The following is a 13,483-nucleotide window of genomic DNA, read 5'->3' as shown; positions in this document are numbered from 1 at the left end:
CTATTCTTTTTTAATCAGAGCTACTTGAATCCCATTTTCCTCTTTCTCCCACACTAGTTGTTGGGTGACTTTGAGAACCCTGAATGCAGCGTAGGTCTCATGGACGATCACTGCCCTGTCAAGTTTGCACGAGGCTCTCTACATAGGGCCGAGCAAGTTGGATGAGCTGCAAATAGCTTCTTTGAGAAGCGGCTCCTTCTCAACCTGCAACCGTAAGATATAGCTCCGACTTAGGAATATACTCAGATCTGCCTTTTTTCAGCTGTACAGCGCAGCTGACGTTTAATTTGCCCGTTTGAGCCGTGCGCTGCACTGCTGCATTTACAACATAGGTTTTGTTTGAATAGGCCCTTGGCTTACGACTTATCCGCTGTACCACATTGTGAACTGTGTGTCTGATGCAATTCAGGGGATTGTAATGCCTTAGTGCTTCCTGGCTTTGGAATATAATATTGTTTAGAGAGATAAATGAACACCTAGCTCTCATGTAATTCAGACTTTAATAGGACTGAGAACATGGGAGAGTGGACGCTGCATTGTGAAATGCGGGATGAAGAGATTTGCTGTGCTGTGTGTTCATGCAGTGAACAAAAAAAAACCCTAATCAGAATGCATGCTGGAAAGACCGCATGCTAGTTTTCCTTAAGCAGATGTGCATACTATCTAACCTGTCTGCCTTTGGAACTTTGGGGGAAACTTTGTTCATACGAAAAATCGGTTCCATTTCAAAGGCAAAAAATGGCTTTAATGAGCGACTATGTTGTGCCAACGGTGGCTCTTGTACGTCAGGAATGAAACTCATGATAATGTGCCCGGCTGAGTACCTCAGTGTGCGTCCCACTGTTTTTTTTTTTGCACACTTACCCAAGGCAGCTGCCTATATTCTGTAAGTATGGAATTATCAGCAAAATGCTTTGTTATTCTGAACCTTTTAGTACATTTCTCGTGCAACTGCAGTGGTGTATGGAAGAGAAACAGAGAGACAATATGGTTACTCCTCTTCAGTTGCCTGTTTTTCTCATTATTGTGCCCTCACCGGCTGTGGAGACGGTCTACCCCATGTCAAGGAGAGGTTTTGCGGAAGGAGGAGGTAAAGATGAATTCACATAAGAGGTCATTTGCTTGACTCATATTTGGCCCCGTAGCTTTCAAGGTGAAGTGGCATGAAAGGAGGTAGAACATCAATAGGTAACTTGCTGCTCCGAGATTCAGGGGCAGTTTCTTTCATGGCTTCCATCACGAGCTCAGGAAATAGCCCTTCTGTCACCATCCCTCTGCTTTTCAGTGGTAATCAATTCAGCTTTAAAGGCTTAGGAGACGTCCCTTTAGAGACTTCAGCAAACTTAGCGTGCCTCTGCCAACACCGAGCCCAGCGTGTGCTTATTGATGCCTTGTTATTTTTGGAGGAGAAATATAAAAAATGCAGTCGCCATACTCTGCTCATACGCACTTGACATGTGTTTAAAAATGCAATTAATATCAGCATAATGAATGTCTCGAGATGGCGTGACCCTGATTATATTTCACCATTAAACTGTCAAACTGCGCACAGTCCATCATTTTACTACGTCAGGTGCAGCTGACGTAGTAAAATGATGTTTTGCTGAAGATTCCAAAATTGTGTTTCAAGAGCCTTCATCTAGTACAAAAAATAGAGTTATGATGAATATAACAATGTTTTGAGATCGTTTGGCAAACTATATTTCATGTGATGATCAATTTATGGCCAACAATGATGATCATGGATCTGTCCCTCAAGCAGTGTACAGGCTACCTCATTTTTTTCTTTGTCTTTTAAAAGGTTTGATGGTTTTAGCGCGCAGTTTTAACAATCTCCTCATTTAAAACCTCAAAAAAGGCTTTGAATATTCAAAAGAGGCCTTGATTTAACTCGTAAGAATTCAGATATATTGCATCAGTGGGAAAGTAAGAGGCAGAATGGATGAGATGTTTGACCTTTTCAGATTTGTCCCTGGGTAGTGAATTTGCTGGAGGGTGCCAGGGCAGAGAGCAGCCGTGCGTTGAATTATCACTCCCACTGTTCAAACGCTGCAGACCTGATCTCCCACTTGCTCCACTCCCACCACTAATGGGTTGGGAACACACTGGGAAAAAAAAGACGGTGATAGGGAGAGAGAAAGAGGGAGGGGGAGTCGGAGCCTGCCTGATTGTCTGTGGGTTAAGCTAAGAAACAAATTACCGCCTTTCTGCCCGGCCCAGAGGAGAAGTAGCGACAGGTCACTTTGTGGTGTCAAATCTTTAGCAGAAGCTTATGTCATTCTGCAGAATGATCGAGCCGCAGTCTCTGACAGCTACCGGCAGGAAACATGTCGACACTTTGACGGATGCTTGCTATATTGAAAGGCTATGATGACATTTTAGTTGACTGTGCTTTCACTGAACCCACCCTCCCCCCATTCCACCATCAAAGGCAGGCACAACACCAAGGAGGCAAAAAGATAAGGACAAACTTGCCAAACTGCTTTGTAATAGTTTGCCGAGGCACGAAGGACAACGTGTCTTTGTTAGAGGAGAGAAGCTGTCAAAATCACAATGCCTGGGCACCGCCTGTTTCTGTCTCCTTTTGGTACAATTTTAATCTTCTGGAAAAAAAAAAAAATGTATAGCCTCCCGCTCTGTCAAAGAATTGTGCTTTGCAAAATATACACCACTGACAAAATGACATACAGGCTCAACAGATTGTCAGCCTTCCAATCTTGGGTTTGTCTGTTTCATTCAGCTATATGTTCTGACACCGCAGATGAAAATGTCAGTGCCTCTTCACGAGATCCATTTACGCAGTGCTAAAGAAAGTCTAAGTGCAGCCACTCCCGCATCCTCTCGCATTCATGCTCAACTTTTACCTCCAGCACATGTTTTCTGACTAAAACATGAGATCCACCTGTTCAGTGCCATCACCTCATGCCGCATCTTCTCTTGTCTGTTTCTCCACCCCTTTTCCTTCATGTCATCCAGAAGCCATTGTGTGTGACATTGGGGAGTTTCACTGTCATGACAAGAGCACCTGCGTCCCAGAGGCCTGGCTCTGTGACGGTGAGCCCGACTGCCCCGACGACTCCGACGAGACCGATCAGACATGTAAGTCGGCCATCGCCATCCATTCCTCACTACTTCAGCACTGGAACTCTGCCACACTGTCTCATTTGTCAGCAAGTCTCACCTTTGTGGGGAAAGGGCCCGTGTTTACATGTATTAAGTGATATTCTGCTAGAAAGGTTCCCTTTTTCTTCGTATCAAACGCTCTCCCCTTTTGTCTTAAAAGGTGTTTGAAGTCACTGTTTTTTCCTCTGCTGCTGTGGTCATTTTGAGGACACAAAGCTTACGTACATCTTACTTACAGCAGCCTTGAAAGCAGGCTACAAACAGAGTGCCAGTGTTTAAGAACACTGCAGTGTTTGGAACATATTTAGCATCCAGGTGGACAAGCAGATTGAGAGCACTGCGGTGCGGGAATGGTTTGAAAAAGTTTATATGCATTTTGATATTTAAATTTAAAAATGGTCACCATGGAAGTATATTATGATTTTGCGTGAAATATCACTTTAGAATGTTAGGACCTCTGTGACTTTGGGGGACTTCTGGTTGCTCTGACTAGAGATGTCCCGATCCGATATTCCATGTCAGTATCAGGGCAATATTGGCCAAAATGACTGGATCGGATATCAGAAGAAATAAGAAGTAAAATCTGATCCGATCCGATACATTACAGTAAAAATACCAAATAATGCCTATTTACGTATCTACTAAGCCTATTTTTCTGTTCATGTATTATTATTTAATTAACAGTTTACAGTTCAATTAGTTTTTTGCTTGTTTGAATGGTGCTGACCATAAAACATGCTGCGAAAAGTTCTGTCAGAAATAAAGCAGTATTCCATAACTCAGTCATGTTGCTGGCTATGTGTGTCTTCCTTTAGGGGAGTTAATTATTTGTTGCACAGTTAAGTATAAGGTTTTCGATGGCTAGGTTAAGCAAAGTGCATCCTGAACAATGTATTATTAATATTTTATTTTACGAGTGGGGAAAAGATTGTATTAGATTAGTATCGGATCGGTATCGCCACATACTCAAGGTTGCAGGATCGGTATCAGATCGTACACGATAACAGTGGTATCGTCCCATCCCTAGCTCTAAAGTCCTGCGCCTGGCTGAGGAAATGCAGGCGATAGGTGAATGACGGCTCTAAATGGGGAATGTGTGAGTGCGTGTCGGCCTTTTGATAAACCGGTGACCTTTTCTCGCTGAAAATGAACACAGCCAAGGTTAAAAAAGGGGGAAGTGAAATAGAAAGTGTAGTGACAATAACACACCTTATACCATACATACTCACAACAGATATTTCGCCATCAAATTTGCTGCAAATTTCCGCTGCACTCAAATCCAGACACATTCACCCTCAGTGTTGTTTTCAGTTGTTTGAGTGAGGTGGCTGCCAGGCCTTATAAAAAGGTGTCAGTAGATCTTACTTTCTCTGGTTGCAAACATTTCATTACTATCTAATCCACTTAGTGTTGGTGGTTAGAAGGGAAAAGACACTTGTATATTATAAATTCAATTATTCAATAATAATGTCTGACAACGGGTTTTTTTCTGGCATCAGGTCTGATGATTATTAACAAGTGGATGTGCTAGTCCTTGATCTGAGTACATATAAAAACTAGCAATCACAACTCTTAAAGAGCACAGAGTTTCAAAATTGCAATTGCACTTTGATGACCTTTGTTTTAATAGATCTGATCTATTTTCATGATTCGGTGTGTCCTTGATGGCTGAAGTGCTCGTTCTCATGTTCTTATTGCCATCAGCCTAAGTACATGTTTGTGCTTTGTTCTGTACTTTTAAAAACAATCTATCTTTAAGGACTCAATTTAACTATACTTGAACCCCAAGTGCAGGACTTTGGGTTGAAATGCTGGTTGCAGGAAAAGATGATGACCTTTCTGCTTACAATCAAATCATAATACACATGTTTTCTTATGTGTAGATGCAATAGCATGGCAGTTTGTTGAGGGAGCTTCCAAGACCCAGCCCTTGTGCTGGAGTGAATAAAAGGATTGTATAGTCTTTGTCCGTGAGTCTGTCACATTCTTGTGAAATCGACTTCTCAGGAACGCATCAAGAGAATTTCTATCAAATTTGGCACAAACATCGACTTTGCCTCAAGAATTCACGCTCTAATACTCTAATTAAATATAACACCTATTCAGACAAACGTCAGATTGGATCAAACAAGAGATTGTGACCATATCTGCTCTAACTTCATTGTTGGGTGGAAGCATTCAACCACGAGGAGGTAATTCTAGTTTTCCTGTTTTCCTGGACAGAAAAAACCCAACATGCTGTCATCAGGGTCTTGAGACAGAAACACAGTTACAAAGCGGAGATGTGAGGGGTGTTGTTTGGGAGAGGGGGTCTTGATCCACACTGGAGACTAGAAGTCGGGATATTTCAGCTGCCTTACTGCAGTACTTGGTTATCAATCAATGGGCTGACCCTCCTTTTTTTAATCTGTTTTACACAAGTCCCTCCAACAAATCGCTGGGTTGCCTCTTTAACACCCTAGATTGGCTGGCTATGCCGAGCAACACGATGGCAAAACAGAAAGTATTTCTTTAAATGACACTACCATTAAAAAGTTTTACAACACCTATTATGGCTAATGTTACTGAAGTTTACATATTGGGATGTCACAGTGTTTCTGAAATCAGAAGTAGTATAGTATTTAGCAAATAATATGAAGAAAAAATACAATCATGCAATCTCAAAACCTATATTTTTACAACTTTCTCCTTTTCTTTTTATATAAAACAAATTACCATGAGTTTTGTGCATAGTCTTAGAATGTACGTTTAAAAATAAATGATTTAACATCCAATTCATTACAAATTTAGTAATATTGTATGTAAAATTGGTTAGTCGGGGGCCCCATTGCCAAACTTCTGATACCCTCTCTGATTGCTCCCTCTGTCAGTTATGATCTGTCACTTTGCCGTTGTAAAAGATGCTTTAAAATATAATATATATAATACAACCTTTGCACAGTCGCCGTGGGCCAAGTCATATAATCTCCAGAAGGCCATTAATTATCACTTCAATTAATGCTGGCACTTTCTTATTTACAGTGGCTGCGACAGGATGACCTTGCATGCGGATATGGAATATCTGGCGCAGCTCATTATCATGGACTGTGTTGATAGAAAGAGGAATTAGATCAACTTTGCCCTGCCAACAGACGACAGGGTTGGAATGTATTCTACCTTAAACGGTGGTGAGGGCTGCAATAACCTGTGAAAAGATCCTTTCGATTGGATGCACCGAGAAGAGCCGCGAGGGGATTAAAATAAAAGCACAAGAAATAGTGCAAAACATGGCGCAAAGCCATCAGTACTTCAATATGACTGTCAATATTTTGAGCATTATAAAGAGGAATTTATTAACTTTGGAAAAAAGGCAAGGTAATACATCACACTCCTGTCATCTAGAAATATAAAAATGGTACCACTGATGGCCTCTCTCCCTTTGCCCGCTCGGTCAGGGAGATCCAATCTGCATCTTCAGAGCCTGCGGGGAGGAAGGGATGGGAAAGTGGCTTCGGATTGCAATACCAAGAGACTTGACTGGAGGCACTGCTTCATCCGCTTAGCAATGGGTCCCCTGGGACCGGACAGGTGACGACAGCTATTCGCAGAGTCCGAAAATAAAGCCTGCCCTCGGTAATGGCTTTAAAAAAACCCAGCAAAATGGAAACCCTCCAATTGTGTAGCAGTTCAAGCAAAAGCTTTCTGCACAATAAAGAACCACAATTTTGCTGCGTTGTGGGGCCAGACTGCATCTTATGATGTGACGGCTGAAGTGGAAAGATGGAGAATTCAACGATCACGTGATGATCACATTCTTAGTCTGTGCATCATACTTACAAGGAAGTCTAAATGTCGAGGCTGTCTGTAGACACGCAGATCTGCTGGGCGTTTGAGATAAAGTGGGACATTCATAATTTATGTTCTGTAAATATGTCTTCCAGTAGAAATGTTTAAGAACTCTCACTTCTATTGCAGCTCTCTCCCTTTTTTTTTGAGGTGACGCGCTCGCAAACAGTGTCTTAGACCTTAAATCCATCATGAGTCCTTCAGGAAACGATTTCATGGACTCGGCTCATTTCAGCAGTGCCTGCCATGAGACGCTTTTTGTGAATCTGGTGAACACGGAGGCCAATGAATCCTCTGATTGAATTGTCACTCCCCGAGGAAAATACAATAAAAAGGGTCAGTGGCTGACTTCAAAAACATGGTCACTGAAGCTGTAGCTCGGCTTGACCCAGTCAAAAATGACGCTGATCTCAGTGTCCTCTAGGCACAGGGGAGGGGAACTGTTCAAATTCAGCTGTCCCAGGGGTTCCTCCACGTATTCCCCTTCAACTACAAGGGAGGGCATGTCTCCGCGTGCTTTCCTCTAAACTCCTCAGATTCTCTACACTGAGCGCGCCGGTATCCTACAGAGAGCTTAAAAACAAGCAGCGGGGCGAGAGGGTGAGGTAATGAAAGAAAAGAAAATTTCTTCCATGATCCAGCACAGGATGCGGGGGGTTTATTTCGTACATATGCTACTGACTATAACTGGGTAACTGACTATTTGTGTATGCCACACGAATAATAAGAGCAGAGTAAAGCAATTCACCCTAAACACGTCTGTTTCTGCTCAGACATACTGCCTGTAAATTTGGTCTTGAATCTTGTTCTGTAAAGTTAAAATATTTATTGAAAAGGAGTTTCAGAACTTAAATCTTATTTATTATAAGACTCTACTCCACTCTACACTTGTCTAAAAGTATCTTGAAGCAAAAAAAATTTGATTTCCCATCCCACAAACAACCAACTCTGTACATTATCTAGCACTAAACAGTATAATATATTTTGTGAATAAATTTACTAAGCTAATGAGGCAGATGTTCTTGGGTTGATGGAGACCAAAGCACATATTTCTTAGATGTAATACCCTGATTGGGATTTAAAAATGTGTACATAGTTGACAAAAGCCTCCATGGCAACGCTGCTTAGAAGTGCCGATGATATTAGGTCTGTATGTCTCTCTGTCTGTCTGTGATGAAGCTTCGGTAAATATAGTCAGTGGTTTTTAAAATTGCCTATCAACAAGCTGCGGGCTGTTTTTTTCTGGCAAGTGCCATATTGAAATAAATGAATCACAAATTTGTCTGGTTCCCATGAGAATCGGTGCCAGTAGGATGGAGGTTTAGGGGGTAATGTAGCGTAGCACCTTGTTATTGAGCTGAAGGACGGGGCCCTTTTGCATTATGTAACATTTATTTTCCTTCCTTACACCATCTCTCCCTTCCCGCTGAGACGCAACGCGTCCGTTGACTCATCAAAACCTCCCCAAATATGCTATCATTACCAACACAAGTGTTTATGCTCAATTGCCACTCTTGCATATTTGTGAAAAGTGAGGGACGTTCTGAACGTCTACGAGAGCATTATGTCTGCATGGCTCAGCTATCATACAGCTGCTGTTTTCTGTTACAATGATCTGCCAATGTTATTAGAAGGGTCACAGGTTGTGTTGACATCGGACTCTGGAACATTTAATGTTGGTGAGAGTTAATTGGAGATCATGTTCAGTTCCTCAGCCCTGTGCCCGACAGCTGGATGTGATTTGAGCTCAAATGCAATACATTGTCCTTTGCTATCATCATATTTAACCTGCCACTCATGTAACTTGTTTGCAGGCATTGTGATCAAGTGTTATATATATATATATACAGTATATAACAAATTCCCATAAAGGCACTGCATGCTTTTCTACGTCTCTGTGATTAAGACTATCTCTGCTGTCAGGATTTGATGGAAAAATCCTCCCCTTTGCCCTTAACATATCATTTGTTCATATGCAGCCCTCCACTTGCTGCATTTGCCCCCGTTTCTGCAGTTCACAACACCTCTGCATGTTTGAGCATTTGTCTTGGGCAACATCATTAGTGTGGGGATGAATGGTGTTGCTTGGTGACAATCTTGCACCCTCACCGGGTCGCAAGTGATGCACCGGCAGGAGCGCTTTACTACTCTGTCTTTGCTCTCACAGCCCCCATATCTCAACGGTTAAGCTGCGCTGACACATTTTCCCTATTGTATTCCCCGCCTTGTACGAATATTATAAAGGACCACGTCCCGGCTTGTCACCTGAAGAACCAAAGAAAAGAGCATATTTTATAAACTTGACATGCTTGCTGCCATGGAACCAGTGTGACATTTAAGTGCTTAAGTCTGCATTATCTCCCTGCTGCCACAGCAGAGAACAAAGCATCATAGTGATGTGAGCTTTAACTTAGAGCAAACAAAGTGACACATACAGTACTTACCGACATCCAATGAGAATCATAGCCAAGGGGTAGGGGATGCAGCGGTCTTGAGAGAACCGAACAAAAAAATAAATGAGTGTGGATAGTTTATCTGATTGCACTGGTCGGGAAACTGTCAATCTTGGTCATAGGAGACCAATATGCTAGCATCTGTTGCTAGTCCGTCTCTTAAAGGAATAGTTCAGTGATTTTGAAGTCGGGTTGTATGAGTTACTTATGCATGCTACCTTATGGAGATGGTGATCAGCGATTTTTTTTTTTTAGCGAAATACAGCCGTTTATTTTTGCACTTTTTTCAAGCGTACTTCGGCCATGTATTACTGCTGGTGAAGACGAGCAGCGTATCATTCTGCGAATCAGATGTTCTAACGCGGCTCATTCAAGAGACACAATAAAACAAAAATGAGTGATTATGGAAGTGACAAAGACATGCCATTCACTGTGGACGTAAGAGGATACCTTTATGAACCAGCGTATACAGAAGAAGAACTGAGGAGTGATACGCTGCTCCTCTGAACCGGCGATTTTTCTGCGGTCCCCTCTGCAACAGTAAGACTCTGACTTTTACTACTTCCACTTCTCCTCCAAACTCCGTAAAATGACAGCGCTGATCACCATCTCCATAAGGTAACATATAAACTTTGCGTAAGTAACTCATACAACCCCACTTCAAAATCATTGAACTATACCTTTAAGGTGTTGTGGATGTGAGCTTTACACACTGCACAGGCCACCGTTACACTAATACACATCCCAAGGCAAAATTCAGAATTGAACTCCCTTGCAGAGATGTCTGCAATGCCACCATGCCACCGTGGGCCATGTAAGGAATCTGTACTGGCTTACCTTATCGGTTCTACACATCATTGATCGTTGACAGTGTCATGTCATCGTAATCCAAAATGTCTGTTAATTCTCTTTCTCTTTAGTCCTCCTCGAGGCTCCAGCCGGTTTTCCTTTCCTTTCCTTTTCTTTAAGAAAACGTGCGTCAATGATCGCTGCTGGGAGTTTGGTGGTGACCCCTTGAGGAGCACCCCCACTCGAAGAGAATACTAGCGTGCAGACGTCCCTATGATGAGTGCTGTTCATCTCACATTCATACAGTAGCCAGGACTCGACTCTCAATGAGCATGAATCCATGACACTGGGCTTTATTTATTTATTAATAATGAATAATGGGTAGTATAATAGGTAGTGATAGGAATGAGCTAATACCCTCTTCTAGCCACTCTATAAACATGGTCATAGTCCAATGATTATTTCAAGGGAGCTGGGTTAGTGCCAGCGGATATTTAGAGAAAATCACATGTCCTCCCTCTCCATGTGTGCATTATACTCAAACCATGGTCCCCATTAAAGATGCCTTCAAGCCAAATCAAATGACTTATTTACTCACTAATGATCAATTGATTTACACTATAGGCCAGCGCACCAATCGTGGCCCTGGAACTCATTACATAGTGTGAAATAGATAATAAAGGCAAAGGTCGACACGATGGACATATATTTAGTTTGCACTGTCATCCACAAAAAAACCCTAACAAACCATATGTTTGAGTCTCCCCTCCTTTGCCTCAATCAGATGTGGTCATTTCTTGACTCTAGTAATAGCAAACAAACAAATAAACAAACCAAGTCAGTTTGCATATTTCCACTTTGGTTCATTGGGAATGAATATGGAAGAAAAGCTATGAGGAAAAATACAAAGATAAACTATTTACTCCTGTCACTTTAAGCCCTCCATACTAAATGTTTTTCATCATTGCATTAGGAAAACATACATCGCTGCCTCCATCAGGAGCTATGGTTAAGATTTAACTATTTGCTTTAGGTTTGGTCATCAATCATGGTTCGTGTTTTTAAAAAAAGGTATCCTTTCCAACAGTGTGCTCTCATAGTGATTGACCTACATAGAATCATCACTTGTCTATGCTGTTGCTCTGCTGCGGAGAGCAGCGTTTTAGCACCAAATGGCAGATGGACAAAGTGTGCTACTAACTTGTGCATGTGGTAGATTTGGTTTTGGGAGTGAAAATTGGAGTGGCAAAAACACAACTCCAAACAAATGCTAATGTTGCTATGTGTTTGGTGGAGGTGTAAATAGTAAAATATATGCTAGAATGTTTTCCACAACAATTCTGAGATTATAATATGGCAATATTGTGTTTAAAACATGGTTTGCTGCAAATAATTTCTACGTCAAGCTCAAGATTGAACTTGGTTAAATAAAAAACAACATCGGCAGGTGATAGAAGAGTGTTTGCGGACAGTGGTGTCTTGTGATAAAATCACATACATAGGCAACTTTACACATGTGAACAAATAGCCAATGTTAAATGGATAGGGTCTCATCAACTACACCATATTTACATTGATATGGTTGTTGGTTACTGTGATCGCCCCCCCTGCCCACAACAAGATCCCATCTTAAAGCTATTTCAATTAAAGTGATGTGGGTCAAAATCCCCAGTCTTCAGTCTGTGCAAAACAATTTTTTTTCAGGTTTGGCTGAATATAATATGAGGCCCCAGCAGTCTGAGCTTTACAAATCAACGGCGGATATCTTTAGTATAAAGCTGCAACAGCCTTTAATCAACACTACAAATCTTCCTGCAGGGCATCTTAAGGTAATATGGAATCAGGTTCAGGATCTCTGTGCTGTGTACAGTACCTGTTGAACACTTGTTATGCAAAATATGTTAAATTAGCCTTCAGCACCACATATGGCGCCTTGGTTGAGGATTTGCGTTGCAAAATGAATCTGTGCGAATCCCACACGACGACAGCACAACGTGACAAAAATGAATTCAGTTCGGGCAAACCGATACATCCGAATCTCATTGCAACGACGACGACATTATCACAGATATTGCATTGACGAAACGGATGCCAGCGTTAAATACAACACTGTATATTGTACCCCTAATGACATAATTCTTCTCAGTGAATATTGGCTTTAACCTCTCTCACTGCAATGTACAGTATGCATTATTCATTCCAAGCTGGCACCAGAACAATTAGATTACAACATTTGCATAATGGTTGGTCACGAACGCATCTCTATCGACTAATTATGTCGGTGTTTTCCAAATAATGATAAATTGGCATATTTGCTGGGGGGGGGGGGGGGGGGGGGGGGTGTTTCTGAAGTGCTGCTATGGTGCACTGTCCCAAGGCTACTCATTCCTCTCTGCAGACGGACGTATTGATTCTTTGTAATACAGTAGAGCCTGGATGTCATGGATGCCAACACCTGGCTTCATTCCACTGCACAGGGGCTGAATTTTTCCTCTTTCAAATAGATTTGATTGAATAGTCAGCTTGATTTATAGCAAATAATAAGTAAATGTATACAGGAAATGAGGGCTTTTAAAAACAAACATAATTTAGCTGTCATGTACTGGACCCAGTCCTCATAACATATAGCAAATAATATTGATTTGGATTTCTGAGGGGATTTAGAGTGAAACATATATTATGCATGAGCAAAATACAAATTTTTAAATGTTAATGCAACAGAGGAAGGAACTAATCTACGGTTTGACATTGTGACAAATAGGCACACAGGTTAATTCTTCAGTATAATTACCTACTGTTATAATAAGCATGCTGCCTTTCAGACATTGCGCGCACACACACACACACACACACACACACACGCACACAAACACACCTTGATGCATATCAGACACATGAAGAGGATCAACATAGAGAAAACAATAGTAAAAAGGCAATCACATATAATATGACTTTGTATAGATGCCCATCGAGGCCAAGACACATTAGGGAAGAATTGAGGGCTGAAAATTAAAGTGTGATATTAAGTATGGGGCTTTCTGTGTCTTTATCTGGTTTAATATGACAGAGTCTGACATGTGGAGGCCATTTGTATGTATCGTAGTTCATGAGCTGCATCAAAGTGTTGTTTTGTGTGCCTGCATTAAATCCTTGTGTGTGTTGAACCGGGGATCGTCACTATGAAGTAGCTGAGTGGTCCTCTTGTCAGAACTCTGAGTTCAGCGGCCTCGCTGGTTAATTTCTGTTGTGCATGAAGATAAGTCTCCCCCAAATTTGTTACGATCAAACTGCAC

The 13,483-nt window shown here is 41.6% G+C and overlaps 1 protein-coding gene across 1 annotated transcript in view; it reads left to right on the top strand.

The window, feature by feature from the left end:
- Nucleotides 1-13,483, top strand: part of lrp1bb (low density lipoprotein receptor-related protein 1Bb) — a 222,588-nt gene that overhangs the window by 53,952 nt on the left and 155,153 nt on the right. Inside the window, exon 2 of the mRNA XM_047337429.1 lies at nt 2,977-3,099. Coding sequence (XP_047193385.1) covers nt 2,977-3,099 — 123 coding nt within the window. The remainder of the gene's footprint in view (nt 1-2,976; nt 3,100-13,483) is intronic.

The sequence above is a fragment of the Scophthalmus maximus genome, chromosome 14 (assembly GCF_022379125.1).
Source record: "Scophthalmus maximus strain ysfricsl-2021 chromosome 14, ASM2237912v1, whole genome shotgun sequence".
Classification (NCBI taxonomy): Eukaryota; Metazoa; Chordata; class Actinopteri; order Pleuronectiformes; family Scophthalmidae; genus Scophthalmus; species Scophthalmus maximus.
Note: the sequence above shows the minus strand (reverse complement) of the source record. Positions and strands in the feature narration are given on the sequence as shown.